This window comes from Lissotriton vulgaris, chromosome 4_1, assembly GCF_964263255.1.
Source record: "Lissotriton vulgaris chromosome 4_1, aLisVul1.2, whole genome shotgun sequence".
Lineage (NCBI taxonomy): Eukaryota > Metazoa > Chordata > Amphibia > Caudata > Salamandridae > Lissotriton > Lissotriton vulgaris.
Window position 1 is genome coordinate 172973237 of NC_141691.1, and position 18460 is coordinate 172991696.

The following is an 18460-nucleotide window of genomic DNA, read 5'->3' on the forward strand; positions in this document are numbered from 1 at the left end:
CCTAATGGAGTTCATGTTCGTCGTAGAAAATGTTTTCCGGTGCAGGTGCCTGTCGCTGCATCTCTTGTCCAACAGCTCTCCGGTTCCGGATAGTTTTCTTCGACCGGAACTGGGCACAAGCTGGACAGATTTCTTCGTTGTGCTCTGAAGATAGGCACCTGTTGCATACTGTATACTTATCGCTATGTGGAAACTTGGATCGACAATGTGGGCATTTTTTGAATGGGGTTCTTTCCATCGGCAGGAGGCCACGTGGCGTCAAAAAGGCCCAATGGCCGGTATCGACTACCAGAGATGGATGGAAGAATTGTCGATTCGAGGGATACAGAGCGGAAACAATACAGTCGAAAGTATAAGGTTTTTGGCCTTAGAAAGTTGAAAACTTCGGAGTTGGAGTTGTCCAAATGCATCCGAACCCAATGGCGGAGAAAAACAATCTAGAGATGGAGAAGATGCCCATGCGCACTGTAGTCCAGGGGATGAGTCACTTATCTCGTGATACTTCGAAGACTCTTCCAAAACAACAAGGTGCAAACATCCGGACCCAACACTAGGCGGCGATCTATGCTAAGATATGAATTCAGCAGCCCACATGCCTCGAACAGGATAGTACACCGTAAGGTGTTTATAGACCATGAAAGTTTGCCAGAATGCATATCACATATTTTTGTTAGAAATTGTTCCATTTATCTTAACCTTGGGATTCAGGTAATAAAATGTCTCTAGAGAAGCCATTAATTTATGAGATTCCATCAAGACTAAGACGTCTCAATTCATGTGAAAATATCTCTCCTTTTTATGCAAATCTGAAAAAGCTAAATCTTCACAAATAGGCAACTCTGCATAATCAAAAGTAATACCCATAAGGTCACAAATATTACTGGGGCGTACCAAAATACTGAGGAGTGTTTGCATTCATTCACTTAAAAGTAGGGGTGGGCGGAATTTGAGTAATCGCGTTACGCAAATCTCCGCGAAACTGTAAAAAATCTCCGCGAACATGCAGAAATTCCACGAACACGTGGAATTGCTTGTTCACGATGCTTTTTTTCTGTTCGCAATTGCTGTTTGCGTGCTCGGGAGAAAATATCTTGCGAACATGCATTTTGAGAACGCGAACAAGCAAAAAATTCAGTGAAGTCGCGGAACGCAGAACTTTGGGCAATTTTGCGTTCTCCGTGGAACGCGAAATTACCCAAATTCCGCAAGCGGAACGGAATTTACCACCCAGGCCTACTTAAAAGTTCAAAAGGATTTTAGGCATGTTTATATTCACTTACCTAATAGGTTAATAACACCCTCATTGTAGGCTGCAAATAGTCGAATTGAATCTTTGAACAGAAGCATGAAGGCAGCATTTATCACACCATTAGTCAGTTCGTTCGGATTTGCCTGTTTAAGAAGAAAATGGTAGACCAAGTGAGATTTATCATCACTGAAGTAATTCAGCAAGGCTAATGATGAACACACTGCCTATGTGTTTAAAGCAATGAACTCTTGTGTTCATGAGAATAATGGGTCTGTTAAATAGATTTTATACTGAAACAGTTTATGGTCACTAGAATGTAAAGCTTTTGAATTAGCGGACAGAGAAAATGTGTTTGTTAATCGGTCAGAGGAGATGGGGTATTTTTACAGCAGTCTATCATTTAAAGAGCACAGAGGAAGTGAAGTGTGCTAGCACACAATTATGTTAGACGCACGAAATAAGACCTTAGCTTACCTAAGCTCCAAATCCACAAAACACACATGCTTTTTCAGTCAGTGTGTATGACAAGCATGCACCCCAAACTAATTCATAGCGAAACAGAAAAACTAGATGTTTACAGGATGAAAAAACTAGTAATATGGCATATTAAATGATTAGTATAAAAAGTCATCATGACATGTTGTTCACAGGCTGAGCATTATTACTTTAGTTTGCAATTTTAAGGCAGCAATATTTTAAAAATAAAAAATACAAGTAATGCTGTGTGTCTTTTGGCATCATATTAAATAGAAGGTGCAATCACAAATACAACTACTATGGTTTAGAAAAAAAAATACAGGAAAAACTTGCATCGAAATCCAAAAGAGCATCAAGCTGGTTCTGAATAATCGGAAGGGTTTTCAGCAGCTTTTCAGTATTCATGGTCCTCATCACACCATCTATCCTACAAACAGTTAAACAAATGATACAATAATTTATCACGTGTCAGTTCAAGGCTTTTAGTTTGTGGTTACCAAATAAATACAACAAATTGCACGACATTTTAGAAAAAAACTTGTCTTCAAGCAGCACTTATTGAAGTCAAAACCTAAAATAATAAATGCCATACCCTCTTTTCATTTTAGTGAAGTCAACTGCTACTAGTCTGTAAGAAAGTGCTTTTTCATTCAAATATCTGCTGTACCGCCTGATGAATGTTGACATGTCGTAACCTGAAAGAAACACTATGTTACTATATAGTTGTTAACATCAATTATTAAAGCATCATGATATTTTTTACATGTCTGTTATAATAGTTGAGCAAAACATGTAAGGTGTTAATTTAAGGTAACAACAATTCGATCAAATATTCATTTTACTGACTGCTGGAAACAAAAGCGTTTTTTTGACACATTTTGACAGAAAATATTCTGATTGTTAAAACGAAAAATTACTATCTGTGGGAAATCCGTTATAAGCTGTCAATATTATTTCACTTGGTGCACAAATTAAACAATGGCAGTGTAGTTAACCCATATTGCCGGAGTTCTCAATTCATCTTGATTCACAGATCTAACAAGCATTTACAATACAACTGTCTCGTCTTTGCAAAAGTTAGAGCTATTGGCATTGTAAATGACAACGTTTTTATTTATGTGTTGGTTTTGAAAACAGATAGATACATGGAATCGTCAGTTATAATGCCAATAGCTTAATCTCTCCGAATGCCACACACAGAGCCACACAGAGATCCCCCACACAGAGCCACACACACACACAACCACACACACACACACAGCCACACACACACAGCCACACACACACCCACACAGAGCCACACAGACAGAGCCACACACACACACACACACACACACAGACAGAGCCACACACACACACACACAGACAGAGCCACACACACACACACACAGACAGAGCCACACACACACACACAGACAGAGCCACACACACACACAGACAGAGCCACACACACACACAGACAGAGCCACACACACACACAGACAGAGCCACACACACACACAGACAGAGCCACACACAGACAGAGCCACACACAGACAGAGCCACACACAGACAGAGCCACACACAGACAGAGCCACACACAGACAGAGCCACACACAGACAGAGCCACACACAGACAAAGCCACACACACACACAGACAAAGCCACACACACACACAGACAAAGCCACACACACACACACACACAGACAAAGCCACACACACACAGACAAAGCCACACACACAGACAAAGCCACACACACAGACAAAGACACACACGCACGCACGCACACACACACACACACACACACACACACAGAGCAATTTTACATCTGTGCGTTGTGTGCGAGCATCTCAAAACTTAGACTGTACCAGCAGTACCTACCAATAACACACCACAACCGCCAATACGAACATTCTCTATGGCACCAATATCAATACTAAAGGAACCAATACCACCTCCAATATTATTACACGGTCAATAAAACATCACCAATACCGTCACCATTAATACCTTCAACATCAACACTAAAGGAACCAATACCACCACCAATATCATCACACTGCCAATAACAGACCACCACAAATACCATATTCCTCAATACCACCAATATTAATACTGCAGAAACCAATACCACAACCAATAATATCAACACTACCAATAACACCACCAAAATCGTCACCATCATTGCCACCAACATCCACACTAAAGGAACAAATACCACTAGCATCACCAATAATATCACACTCAGGTGGGGGTGCAGTGTTTTACCAATAACTTAGCAAAGCAGCTGATGCAGAGTTCCTTGTGTGTCCAGATTTTTGGCAGCAATAAAAATATGAAGATAACCCTTGTGATTCATGTTTCTGCTAGAGAGATCAGGGGGTTTTTCTAGTGGCAGATTTGGCTCACCATATGGTAGCGCAGAGGGTTAATATGCCTGCAGCAAAGAACAGATATATATTTTATATGGACAACTGAGTGGATTAGTAAAGGCAGCGTTTTAAAACAAATGACATGTATGTGAGAAATAGGCTATGGACAGATCAGGAGCCCTTTTGCCAGGTTTAGTGAGGGAACTTGAGGAGGCGGTATTGGGGTGAAAGAGGGGCGCTTAAAAAAAAAATAAAAAAAAAAGATTGTGGTATCGGGTGACAGCAGCGCTAAAGCCGGCCCTGTCAATGCTTAAGGAAACAATGCCACAACACAACTACCAAGCACTGGCAAAGCCAATATGCCTGGCTTTCACTTCCTATCGCCCCGAAACATAATTGCTGCAAGCCAATGTTTACATGCGCGGTCACATTTAACAGTAATCTTTTATATTTCTCCTGCGTGTGTAGTGTCGTACGCCCCTCTTTCCCCGTGCATTAGTCTCGCCTGTGGGTAGAGTGGGTCGGACCAAGGCTAAGAGGGTTGTATGACTTTGAGAGAGTGGGTGGGATGGGGCGGAGGGTCAAAGTAAAAGAACAGGTGTGGAGCGGTGAAAAGAGATGCTGCCAGCGGGGCTATGGGTGGATACAGGGGCACTGGGTAGTTGCACTCTAGCTGGGTGAGGGCCCTGTCAATAGGTGGGGCTCTTCTGGTAGGTAGCTGTGCCCGGTCGCAGGTGGTGGTTAGGGGTGGACCAGGTGAGCATTCAGGTGTGGTCTTGCTTGAGTAGGCGCGCGCTTGGATGCAGCTAGGCGCGGCCCTGGCGAGGGCAGGTGGCCCTTTTGGCGACGACGCCCTCTCGGTGGGCCGTTCTAGGGTTCCGTACTCACCACCTCCAAGAGTTTGAGGGTGAGGGTGAAGCGTGGTGGCTTTAGGTGCTGCCACCCCACAAACGACAATATGATCAAAACTAAGTTACCTTCAACCACAATGTGCATCCTTCTTGATTCCTGCAGGGGATCGGCACTCAGTTGTTGGCAGTAATTTATTCAAAGTTTTATTTGCCTCAGGAAGTTTTTTTTATTGTCTTAGTATTTTTTTAAACGGACCTTCCTCCTTGGGTTGCACTACACAAACATGCAAATATTTAAAAAGAGAACGTAACAGTAAGGCCAGACAGGGGGGAAATAAGGCAACTGAGATGCATTCGGGAGCCTCCTTCTGAAGTGTGTGTATGTGTGTGTTGTACTCGCTGCTTCCTTCCTGCCACTCTCACCCACAAATATTTCGTAAAGTCCTACTCCTACATAATGAAGTGAGTGGCAACTTCTCTCAAACCTTACACTGATTACGTACTATCGTAAATTATCTCCCCTTGTGAAAGTTCGTACATTTTGAAAGATGACTCAACTTCAAAAAGTTATGTAGCAAAGATCAACATGTTAAGAAAGATATACAAGCGCTCGCCATGACACAGCCTTTTGTCTCTAAGCCCCGTCCTTTTCCGACTGGGGCTTAGAGACACAGAAGGGGCGAGAGACAGAAGGTCGTTCCAGGTGCTGGAGTGGGCAAATACGTGCTGTCTCCGGTGCGGGCCAGGACGGACGGACTTTGCGATGGTCTGGGGGCGACATCGAGTCCCCCTCCTCCACTTTGCGTGTAGTGGCGACATGGCTCATTAAGTTCCCCAGGATGGGTTGTTTGGCGACTTAAGGTCGGGGGCATGGTCGGGACAGCCCAGATGTGTTGGGTGTGCACCGGCTGCCATCTTCTTTTATCGCGGAGTCGTTTAGGCCATCTCATCTCGCACCCCGCTGGGTTTTATGACATGAATGGGTCAACTTTTTGGGTGCTACTCTGTTGTCAAGATAGCATAACGGTGCTAGGGGTTTCGATTTCGTGGTGCTCTACCACCCACCCCCCGTTGTGGCCAGGATGCAAAAGCACTACCCGCCCCACCTGTGGGCCGGTATGTGCTCCTGCCGAACCAACAATTGCAGTAGTGCAACTCGACCACTGCACCTTTGGGACTTCCACGCGACGGTATGGCCTGGCACCGCCAGGGTCCGACCTCCCTTCTCACACCCTTTCTGCCGACTGGGAATGGGTTCCGCCGAGATAGTGGTGTAAGGGCCTGAGATGACTTCAGGGGTAAGGCCGCTTGTGCAGGCGAGGATGTGTGATTAAGTGTGCGTTAGGACCAGATGCGGTGTTGCGAAAGTTGGGCACGGCACCGTACGTGGGCGCGGAGGTTATGGTGGCACGCTGTAGTGATGGCAGATGGGGCTGCAAGGGATTCGGCATGCCTGGATGCACCAAAGAGGTGCTGTGAGTGACCACCTAAAGTCTACGTTAAGCAGAATTTTGGGACTATTTATGGTCTTTGCCATGGTGGCCTAATATAATTAGTGGGGACATGTGCAACATTGTTCGAGATTGGTGGACTATTGTAGAGAGGCATGCCTATACCACACACGTTGAGTGAATAGTTACGGTCCATGGCGCGAATTTACCGGCGAGTAGGGGGCAAGCGTTTACTGTTCGACCTGACCTGGGACTGCTTCTTTTCGACCAATCCGCAAAGCCGTCTGCCGATAATGGTGAGGCGCTAGGGGCGGGCCCCTTGATAATTTGGGGAGTTGTACCAGGAGAAGGGTACCTGGAGCTCGTTTTGATTACCCAACGCTGCATCGGGTGTGACGAAGTTGACGCGCACACAAGAATAGGCCGTGCATATGAGGGTTGTGAGCATTGACCATGCCTGTCCTCGCTGGGCGTGGGGCGCCTGCTGCTCGTTCTGCACGAAGGTTGGAGGGGGGGGGCCGTGCCCGGAGCCGACGAATGAATGAGGGGACGAATCTGATGACTAGCAAGGCTAGGCCAGCATTGGACACACAACAGCAGCGGGTGGCGGCCCGCAGAAACAGACCTCAATACTTGGAGATTGGAATTGTCTTGCATGTACGATGGCCACACAGTTGCGCCTGCATTTAGTTGCATCCCCCACGGTGTCTAGAAGAGAGGTATTATAGTTGGTAAAGCGGCAATTCAAACCGAGAATGTGACTGCCTGCACACATGTGCACAGGATTTCTTGGCATATGATTTATAAAAGCAATGTAACCCGACGCTGAGCACCAAGTTTTGGGGAGAGGACAGCCGAATTTAGTGCTGTACTCCAGGTTGGAGCCTTGGGGTCGTGTCCACAACCTGTAATCTGGGGCAAATCACTTAATCTCCCAATGCCTGAAGAACGGGAGAGGTAAATGCAGTGCTCACGTTATGCCCTACGACACTCGCGGGTCGAGTTTATGAAATATAAAAATGCTTCCACTGCAGCTCTCCATTACGAGTAAAGTGCAAATGGGAGTTTAAGGGAATCTCATGAGTGAGTAACACACTCTCTTGGGTACTCATTGCCGGTCAGAGCAGGAAATGCCCCTGCGGACAGGATATTCACAGAATGCGAGTGGCGCAAATCAGCCATACTGTGGGTCCGATTCACGGGGATGCTGGGCCATAGGGGACTCCGTGGGTTTATCACAGCACTCATCCACTGCTCGGCGCAACTCTTAATGCAGGACTAACACGTATATTTATCACCTCGCTAGCGGCTTTAGGCCGCCGTCCCCTTCCAGGTGCATGCGTTGGAATGGAGGCGGGGCTCTTCGCATTCATAGGCATTTGGAAGTAGTCTATTTAAGGCGATACGGCGCAGTTCCTTATTACAGCACGATTACGTATATTGTTTATTTATTTATTTATTTATTTGTAGTGTTTTATATAGCGCGGACAAGACCCGTGGGTATCAGAGCGCTTAACAAGGGAAGAATAACATGTAAAGATAATAAAAGCAATAATAACAACAACAAGAGAATAGTGAGGTAGAAGGCAATATACTGCATGGACGAGATTAAATATATATATATTCGTGATGGTTGTGCAATTAGCATTATGTGACGAGCAAGGCTTGGCTTGTGTCATGGTAACAAACCATGCTCGTTGAGGTAGGGTTAGAAGGCGATCCAGTGCATATCAAGGATATTAAGTATAGATAGATCAAGTGCGATAGAAGTTATATATAACGATTGTGACATATGGTTACGGTTCCACATATAGGGATAAATAAATCAGGTGAGGTAGAAGTTATAAAGTATGACTGAGAAATATAGTTAAAAAGTTCATACATATATGAGGTAGCAGTGATGTGTCAAGCCTTGGCTTGCGCACGGCATCAGATCAATGTTCAATAATGATTTTCCAATTTTCCATGAAGAGGGGGCCCTCAGTTAGCTTGATTCGATCATCCCAGTAATCCTTGGGTTTCTCTAAGTAGGGTATTTACTCATCAAGTGGCTCTTCAGTTCTCGTTTGAATGTTACCATATTTTGAATCTTCCTGATGTTTGGAGGGAGTGAGTTCCAGATCCTGGGGGCAGCTCCAGAGAATGCTCGGTTGTAGGTTTTTTTCTTGTGGAAAAAGGCTGGACGTAATAGCAGATCTTTTGCGCTTCTAGTTGTTCTGTTACCTCCAGAGATGTTAAGTTTCTTGGCTAAGTATCTAGGTGTGTTGTAGTGAACCGCTTTGTGTGTAATACAGGCCATCTTCATTTGAATTCTGGCCTCATATGGTAGCCAGTTTAGTGCTTTCAGGTGAGGAGATATGTGATCGAATTTCTTCGTTCCCGTAATGAGTCTCGCCGCTGCGTTGAGGCAGGCTTTCAGTGGTGCTGTGGAAGTTTTTGGCAGGCCCGCTAATGTGGTGCAGCCGTATTCGATCCTCGAGATGACCAGTGATTGGATAGCCAGTTTTAGATCTGTCTCAGTGATAAAGGGTTTCAGTTTTCTTAAATAGTTCAGGTGGAAGCGGGCGCTCTTGGCCATTGAGTTAATATGGTTTTTCATGTCGAGGTTCTTGTCCAGTGTGATCCCTAGTGATTTGGCTGAGTCAACTAGGGTCGGTGTGCAGTTTAGCGCTGTCACCAATTTAGACCACTCCCTAACTTCAGATTGGTTTCTAGTCGTTGAGATTAGCAGGAATTCAGTTTTCTATTGATCGCCACTATCAGCCTTTAGCCGCTGTATTTCTCCATTTCACTTGCATGCTGGGTCAGTGAGTGTGGAGTGGAGTGCTGCATTCAGTGTATTAATACATGGCGGATTAGTAGGTTCCACTTGGGTACTGGTCCATCAGTGGCTCAGGGGACCATTCCGGAGAGGCGTCATAATTTACGGTGTCCAGTCGGACTAGCTGCTACGCAGGGAGGGGTAATTTCCTCTCCATCCTAGGGGGCCCGGAATATGGATCAAACATGGCTAGCCCCCCTCAGCGCTATGGGAGGGGGGGGGGGCAGTTTGAGCTACATGTTTGCTGTTTGAGACTTGCGCAGGGTCCTTTAAAGTAATTTGTGCAAGGGATGCTTTTAATTCCTATCATGCCCAGAGAATGTATCCTCACTAATTGGCAGCAGTGCGGGACAACTCCATGTTGCGACCAAAACGAAGAGCTTCACGGGATTATGAATACTATTAAGTTGTTAATGGAATGCATTCTCACGGGTCTCTACTGACATCTGCGGGTCAATGTACAGATTTCCATTCAGGTCAGCTTGATTAAAAGATATTAGGGCAGATAATGTATGCAGTTGCATGGCCAACATGTGGCTTGCTCCCTGGGCCGTGTTGGTCAGTGCAATCCTTGTAATTCTGGGCAATTCACTAATTTTCCCGTGCCTAAGAACAGGTAAGGCAAAGACGGTGCTCAGGTATTCGCCCCAACAAGTTCACTTCTGTAAGCTGGGTAAGCGGTAGGGTGGGAGACGGCGTGTCCGGCGAGGCAGCGTCCGCGCGTGTCCGGTGTGACAACAAAGAGGTCGTTGGCGTGGTGAGGGGGACCTATATACCCCTCACCCCGCCTCACGCACCGGACATGACGCAGCACTGCCTGCGCCCAGGCGGGGACTCCCCGAGAGTCCCTGCCCCTATGGGAAGAAAGGGGGGTGTGGAATGCCCGATGGCACTAAAGGGGCCGCCCTCTTGAATGGCCACCTGCGGTGGCCACGGGGAGCCACATAGTACCATCATGGCGACAACACTCCCCACCCCCCCCAAGCACTTAGCATACATGCAAATAAATACACACCACACAAATTTTTTTATGTGAAAAAACTGCTGCAGGTTTATTACATACGTTATGTAATATGGTGGGTTATCTTGCGGGCGATCCAAGGGCAGGCAGCCATCTTGCCACCTGCCCGCCTGATGAGACAAGCAGCACTGGGGCGAACCCCGACTGTGCTTCCCCTTCTGGTGATCCTCCTTCCCAGATCATGTGACACTTCTTACTCACGCCCCTTTCAGGGCGGAGCGTAGCAAGGCAAGCCCCCGGTTGTTCAGGCCCACAACCGCCCGAAGGACAAACGTGTCACCGACACTATTTCCAGGAAACGGCCATGAGGCTCCTGGGCTCTGGCACCCCTATGTGCCGTGCAGAGGTACCCTTCTGTACCCATTTGCTTCCAGATCGCCCTGTAACTCCGCCACAGATCTGGCGGCGGCCACCGTCAGAGCCCCCCTCCCAATTATCTGCTCGCTGTCTGCCAACGTCACTCTACAACTTGAAATGCTTGTACTATCCTCTGCTTAACAATGGAAACAGTCAAGAATCCTACACCAACTGCAGCACTGACCTTTGTTTTGTGCTCAAGAAGCCCCTTACCAGCACCCCTGCCTCCTTCGGATGCTTTAAACCAGCTTAGTGAATGCCGTATGGCTCAGTGAGTTGTTGAATTCATTATACAAAAAAGTTGCTGCAAGCTCCGTGCAGCGTTTTGATGTTAATCCCGCCGGTTTATTCATGTACTAATCTAGGTGCGATTGAAGCACCTCGGAGGTTGTGACGTGCAGAATGAATTAATGGCGCAGTTTTGTGCACTAAGGGAACTCCCTTTATAAACTAACGTTTACTCAGGGTTTTCCTTGTCTTACCACCACAACTGCGACTTGATTGACACAGATGGACTGAAGCATCAGCACTCCTGCAGGAAGACAGGAGCCCTCCCCCATCACACCAAGCCAGAGACGTCATCCATCACGGAGAAAAGCAAACTTTCCCTCTGGGCACAGCCTGCTGCAGCGTGCGCCTGCACCTCCCCCTTCCTCTACAGCAGGGGTACTCATAGTACGGCTCGCAAGCCTTCCTTGGCAGCCCGCGGACCTTGCAGACAATCGACCTGTGCTTAAAAAAACATAATATATTAGTGTTAGCAAACACCACCGCAGCCGCGCTTGACTCAGAGACTGATAATAGTTAAAAAAAAAAAAAGTTCAAAAATTTGTATAGCACACTACTCACCCAGAGGGTCTCAAGGCGCTTGAGAGGGTGGGGGGGGATGTTATTCTCTTGTTGACGGGGAGCCAGTGGAGGTCTTTCAGGTGACCGGAAATGTGATCTTGGCGGGGGATGTCTAGTATGAGTCTGGCTGAGGCGTTTGGATGCGTTGGAGTTTTTTCTGTAGTTTAGCTGTGGTTCCGGCGTAAAGGGTGTTTCCGTAATCCAGTCGGCTTGTGACCAGTGCGTGGGTGACCGTTTTTCTTGTTTTGGTGGGGATCCAACGGAAGATTTTTTTGAGCATGCGTAGGATGTTGAAGCATGATGATGAGACGGCGTTGACTTGTCTGGTCATCGAGAAGGAGGCGTCCAGGATGAAGCCCAGGTTACGTGCGTGGTCCGTTGGTATGGGTGCGGTTCCCAGGGCCGGTGGCCACCATGAGTCGTCCCAAGCAGAGGGGGATGATCCTAAGATGAGGACTTCTGTTTTGTCCGAGTTCAGTTTTAAACGGCTGTTCTTCATTCACTCGGCTACATCTTTCATTCCTTCGTGTAAGTTGGTTTTGGCGGTGTTTGGGTCTTTGGTGAGTGAGAGGATCAGCTGGGTGTCGTCTGCGTAGGAGATGATGTTGAGGTTGTGTTGACGCGCGATGGATGCGAGGGGACTCATGTATACGTTGAAGAGGGTGGGACTGAGTGATGATCCTTGTGGTACGCCACAGATGACTTCGGTGGCCTCAGATCTAAAAGGGGGGAGGCGGACTCTCTGGGTTCGTCCGGCGAGGAACAAGATGATCCAGTCCAGTGCTATGACAGACTGTGTCGAAGGCTGCGGACAGGTCAAGTAGAATGAGGGCAACTGTTTCTCCGTTGTCCATTAGTGTTCGAATGTCGTCTGTTGCTGCGATGAGGGCGGTCTCGGTGCTGTGTTTGGCTCGGAAGCCGGACTGTGAGGGGTCAAGGGATTTGTTGGATTCGAGAAAGGTGGCGAGCTGATTGTTGACGGCTTTCTCAATGACTTTGGCAGGGAATGGGAGGAGCGAGATGGGGTGGTAGTTCTTAAGTTCAGTGGGGTCTGCTGTGGGTTTCTTCAGAAGGGCGCCGAGTTCGGCATGTTTCCAGCTTTCCGGGAAGGTAGCGGAGTTGAGGGAGCAGTTGATGACGTTTAGGAGATGGGGTGCGATGATGGAGTCTGCTTTGTTGAAGATGTGGTGGGGACATGGGTCGGTTGGCGATCCTGAGTGGATGGAGTTCATCAGGCGGATGGTGTCTTCAGTGGTGATTGGGTTCCAGGCGCAAAGGTTAATAGAGGGGGGGTTTTGGTTCGGAGGTGGGTGGAGCGGACTGGTCTCCGGACTGGTTTTCAAAGCGGTTATGTATGTCGGCGATTTTGTTGTGGAAGAATGAGGCTAGGGAGTCGCAGAGGTCTTGGGAGGGAGTGATGTCGTTGGTGCCGGCGGTGGGGTGGGTAAATTCTTTGATGATGTTGAATAGTTCCTTGCTGTTGTAGGCGTTGTCATCAAGTCGATCCTTGAATGCTGATTTCTTGGTGGATCGGATCAGTTGGTGGTATTTGCGGGTGGCGTTCTTGAAGGTGGTCAGGTTGTCAGTGGTTGGGTTTTTTCTCCAGGCTTTCTGGAGGGTGCGACAGAACTTCTTGGATTTCCTAAGGTCATCGTTGAACCAGGGGGCTTTTTTGCTACCTTGCTTGATTTGATGTTTTTTCAAGGGTGCTACTTCGTCGGCACTGTGGGTGATCCATTGTGTGAGGTTGGTGGCTGCTTGGTTTGGGTCCAATGATTTGGTAGGAGGGTTTTGGTGGAGCGATGTGAAGAGCTGGTCGGTGGTAATTTTGTTCCAGTTTCTTCGGGGAACTGGTTGTGGGAGGTTGTGGGTTGTGGTCTTTTTGTAGTTGAAGTGAACGCAGCTGTGGTCCGTCCAATGGAGAGCTGTGGTGTGGTTGAAGGAGATGTGCTTGCCGGAGGTGAAGATTGGGTCGAGTGTGTGTCCGGCATAGTGGGTGGGTGTATCAACAAGTTGTTCGAGTCCGAGGTTGGCCAGGTTGTCCAGGAGGGTGGTGGTGTTGCTGTCGTTTTTCTTTTCCAGGTGGAAGTTGAGGTTTCCCTGTAGAATGTAGTCCTCGGAGGGGAGGGCGTGTGGGCTGATGAAGTCGGTGATGTCTTCGCTGAATTGAGCTGGTGGCCTGTAGATGAGGGTGCCTCTGAGTGTGGTCTTGGGGTCGGTGTGGATCTGGAAGTGAAGGTGTTCGGCGGTAGCGAGGTTGTCGTCGCAACTGGTTGTGATGCGGATGGTGTTCTTATGAACGATGGCGATGCCTCCTCCTGTTTGGTTGGTGCGGTCCTTTTGGATGATCTTGTAGCCTGTCGGGAGCTGATGAGGCGCTTATCCAGGTTTCTGTAAGGAAGGCGACGTCCGGCGATGTAGTGTCGAGTAGGTTCCAAAGGCCAATGACGTGTCTGTGGATCGAACGGGTGTTGAGTAGGATGTATTTCAGATGGTTAGTGTTGGAGCTCTGTTTGGAGTTAGTGGATTTGGTGTGAGTCCTGATGCTGTCGAACTTGCAGGAGCGGCAGGTGAAGGGTCCATGGATGTGTCCTGGGGCGGCTTGGTAACAGGTTGGGAATCGGCCGGGGTTAAGTGCTGAGAGGGTAGCGGCGTCGTACGTTATGCGGGTGGAGTTGATTTTGCGGGGAACAGGGGGTCTGGCGCTGGGCGCGGTCCAGGCACGTACGGGCGTAGACGGGCTTACCTTTGGCGCACCTTCGGCGCGCATGGGGCGTGTCCGCTGCGCGCAAAAGCATCTGTCATAAGAGAGGGCAGGAGGGAGAGAGGGCAGGAGGGAGAGAGGGCAGGAGGGAGAGAGGGCAGGAGGGAGAGAGAGATGGAGAGGGAGGGCAGGAGGGAAAGGGAGGGCAGGAGGGTGAGAGGGAGGGGAGGAGGGTGAGAGGGAGGGCAGGAGGGAGATGGAGGGCAGGAGGGAGATGGAGGGCAGGAGGGAGATGGAGGGCAGGAGGGTGAGAGGAGGGCAGGAGGGAGATGGAGGGCAGGAGGGAGAGAGGGCAGGAGGGAGAGGGAGGGCAGGAGGGAGAGAGAGATGGAGAGGGAGGGCAGGAGGGAAAGGGAGGGCAGGAGGGTGAGAGTAAGGGCTGGAGGGTGAAAGGGAGGGCTGGAGGGTGAAAGGGAGGGCTGGAGGGAGAAAGGGAGGGCTGGAGGGAGATGGAGGGCAGGAGGGAGAGGGAGGGCAGGAGGGAGAGGGAGGGCAGGAGGGAGAGGGAGGGCAGGAGGGAGAGGGAGGGCAGGATGGAGAGGGAGGGCAGGATGGAGAGGGAGTGCAGGGTGGAGAGGGAGGGCAGGAGGGAGAGAGATGCAGAGGGAGGGCAGGAGGGAGAGCGAGATGGAGAGAGGGCAGGAGGGAGAGAGAGGGCAGGAGGGAGAGAGAGGGCAGGAGGGAGAGAGAGGGCAGGAGGGAGAGAGAGGGCAGGAGGGAGAGGGAGGGCAGTAGGGAGAGGGAGGGCAGGAGGGAGAGGGAGGGCAGGAGGGAGAGGGAGGGCAGGAGGGAGAGGGAGGGCAGGAGGGAGAGAGGGCAGGAGGGAGAGGGAGGGCAGGAGGGAGAGAGGGCAGGAGGGAGAGGGAAGGCAGGAGGGAGAGGGAGGGCAGGGGAGTGCAGGAGGGAGAGGGAGGGCAGGAGGGAGAGAGGGCAGGAGGGAGAGGGAGGGCAGGAGGGAGAGGGAGGGCAGGATGGAGAGGGAAGGCAGGAGGGAGAGGGAGGGCAGGAGGGAGAGGGAAGGCAGGAGGGAGAGGGAGGGCAGGGGAGTGCAGGAGGGAGAGGGAGGGCAGGATGGAGAGAGAGGGCAGGATGGAGAGAGAGGGCAGGATGGAGAGAGAGGGCAGGATGGAGAGAGAGGGCAGGATGGAGAGAGAGGGCAGGATGGAGAGAGAGGGCAGGAGGGAGAGAGAGGGCAGGAGGGAGAGAGAGGGCAGGAGGGAGAGAGAGGGCAGGAGGGAGAGAGATGGAGAAAGAGGGCAGGAGGGAGAGAGAGGGCAGGAGGGAGAGGGAGGGCAGGAGTTAGGGAGGGCAGGAGGGAGAGGGAAGGCAGGAGGGAGAGGGAGGGCAGGAGGGAGAGGGAGGGCAGGAGGGAGAGAGAGGGCAGGAGGGAGGGAGAGGGCAGGAGGGAGGGAGAGGGCAGGAGGGAGGGAGAGGGCAGGGGAGAGAGGAGGCAGTAGGGAGGGCTGGAGGGAGAGCGAGATGGAGAGAGGGCAGGAGGGAGAGAGCGGGCAGGAGGGAGAGAGCGGGCAGGAGGGAGAGAGCGGGCAGGAGGGAGAGAGCGGGCAGGAGGGAGAGAGCGGGCAGGAGGGAGAGAGCGGGCAGGGGAGTGCAGGAGGGAGAGGGAGGGCAGGAGGAAGAGGGAGGGCAGGATGGAGAGAGAGGGCATGAGGGAGAGAGGGCAGGAGGGAGAGAGAGGGCAGGAGGGAGAGAGAGATGGAGAGGGAGGGTAGGAGGGAGAGAGAGATGGAGAGGGAGGGCAGGAGGGAGAGGGAGGGAGAGGGAGGGTAGGAGGGAGAGGGCAGGCAGGAGGGAGAGAGGGCAGGAGGGAGAGAGAGGGCAGGAGGGAGAGAGAGGGCAGGAGGGAGAGAGAGGGCAGGAGGGAGAGAGAGGGCAGGAGGGAGAGAGAGGGCAGGAGGGAGAGAGGTGGAGAGGGAGGGCAGGAGGGAGAGGTAGGGCAGGAGGGAGAGAGATGGAGAGGGAGGGCAGGAGGGAGAGGGAGGGTAGGAGGGAGCGGGAGGGTAGGAGGGAGCGGGAGGGTAGGAGGAGGAGGGAGGGCAGGATGGAGAGGGAGGGCAGGAGGGAGAGAGAGAGGGCAGGAGGGAGGGAGAGGGCAGGAGGGAGGGGAGGAAGGACAGGAGGGAGAGCGAGAGGGAGGGCAGGAGGGAGAGGGAGGGCAGGAGGGAGAGGGAGGGCAGGAGGGAGAGGGAGGGCAGGAGGGAGAGGGAGGGTAGGAGGGAGAGGGAGGGTAGGAGGGAGAGGGAGGGTAGGAGGGAGAGGGAGGGCAGGAGGGAAAGAGATGTATGTATGCTGGGTCTGGTAGCTCAGTGGACGAAGGCATCTGCTGCAGGGACCTGTGTGCAACCTCATGGTCACAAGTTTTTGTTTTGCTTTAGCCCCGCCCCCTCCCCCTCTGACCCCACCCCCACCAGTGCGGCCCTCGGCCACAAACCACACTGTAAATTTGGCCCCCCGAGATAAAGTTTGTGAGTACCCATGCTCTACAGCATCCAGGGGAAACAGCGTCTCGCTCCAATTGTCAGAGAAAATACCTTTATTTGTCCACATCCTCCCTGCTGCTATCTTGACCTGCTTAACCCTCCCAATGCCAGTACTTTTTTATTTTTTTGCGGAATCCCATTTTATTATGTGTGCAGCATTGGCTTCCCGGTTGTTTCTGTCACTGCATCTTCTCAGCTGACATGAACACCACTTTTATAACAGATTATAGAACGGGTTCAGCATGCTCAGCCCTCTCTTTGTCTGCGAGTCTATGCTTCTCATCGGAACTGCGATGTTGATACTTGTTTTAAGAAGTGCTAAGGGAGCGTTAGATCCGATTATTAGATGGCATTTCCATATAGTGGTATCTTGGTACTTAAATGCTCATAAGAGTTTTGTGCACGCCGACGTACTAATGCCTAGCGTACTTCATCCCTCGATTTCTTTTCTTTGTTCTCTTTTATTGTTACCATCTGTTTCTGCAGCATGCTTAACTCTTATTGTAGTTCAAGTTAAGTGTCGTTTGTAATACTTAAAATGAGGCAATCACAACCCCTCCACTGCTATTATTGAGTTTGTGTTCAGGCGACGTTTTTAGGTCTCGCCTGTCGATGCGCATGCGCATCGAGCAAGCGAGACTATGGGGGCTTATCCACTCTTTGTCCAACTTGCAAGGAATCGTGGCGATTCCTTGCAGTGCCCGTGACTTTTAAGCTCAATGCGCATGCGCATTGAGCTTAAAAGCGCGTGCACATGCCCCCAGCCGCCTGCCTTGCCTACTCTCCCGCCCCCTCACTTCTTGATTGCACGGCCGCTAGGCCATGCCTCCCCTACTCTCCTCCTCCTACTCTCCTCCCCTCGCCGTCTGTTCCCGCACTCCTCCCACACCCCCGCTCCGCCCCCTCCCCTGCCTGCCATGTCGCGTCGCATTTCTCCTCCCCCAGCACGCGACGCCTTCCTCTTCTCCGCGGTGATTGCACAGCCCCTTGTGTTCAGGGGTTGCTTTGCTTGTTTCTGACTCCCTCTCGCCCTCTCTCATTCTCATTTCTCTCTAAACGTCTTCCCGTCTCTCTACTTCTCTCTCTTCTTTCTCCCTCTTCTGTTTCTATACTTTCGCTCTCATCCGTATATGCATTTCTTTCTCCTCTGCCCGTTACGTCTTTCCTTATCTCTTCTCCTATTTCATTTCTCGCTGCACCCTCCCCTGCTCCCCCTCCCTCTCCCGGCCCCTTTCTCTTGCAGAAGAGGACGTGACTTCCTTCCAGGTGAGTGGCTGACCGATACCCCGAGTGTGCCTGACCCCTGACGCGCCGTTGCTGGATGGAAGCTTCCGGTCCACGCCCATATATGTTCCACTGTCCACGGTTCTGCTCTGATTTTGCATGTCATAAGAGTTTCCCGGTTCACGAGCTTCTGTGGCTGCTAAGGAAGATGATGCTATCAGCTGGCACACACTACTCTCCCGTCCCGTCTCTGGCTCTCAGGGGCAGGTGCACTCCCCACTTCCGCACTAAAAGCTTCACTGTGACCTTACAAACATTGTCTCCCATTCACCAAACTGCTAGTGGTGGCAGCGGTGATGATAATACGCTCTCCTTGACCTTTTCTGAATTCAGTGGGATCCACTCTCTTCCACCCCCTTTCGCTTTACAACAGGTTATTTGCTGCAAACGACTTTGAGGGCAGGAAAAAGGGAAAAAACGACAGAAAGTTTTGTCTTCTTTGCCTGCTTCTTATTTGTGGCAAGCTTGTCAATCTTGTGTTTAT

General features: G+C 50.6%; 1 protein-coding gene across 10 annotated transcripts in view; it reads right to left on the bottom strand.

Annotated features, from left to right (window-relative positions):
* LOC147718545 (phosphatidylinositol-binding clathrin assembly protein-like) overlaps positions 1–18460 on the bottom strand; it is an 882838-nt gene that overhangs the window by 683797 nt on the left and 180581 nt on the right. For all 10 annotated transcript variants that reach the window (XM_086918490.1, XM_086918493.1, XM_086918491.1 and 7 more), the window contains exons 4-6: positions 2319–2421; positions 2060–2153; positions 1281–1392 (exon numbers count right to left, since the gene is read on the bottom strand). In XM_086918490.1, coding sequence (XP_086774616.1) covers positions 1281–1392; positions 2060–2153; positions 2319–2421 — 309 coding nt within the window. The remainder of the gene's footprint in view (positions 1–1280; positions 1393–2059; positions 2154–2318; positions 2422–18460) is intronic.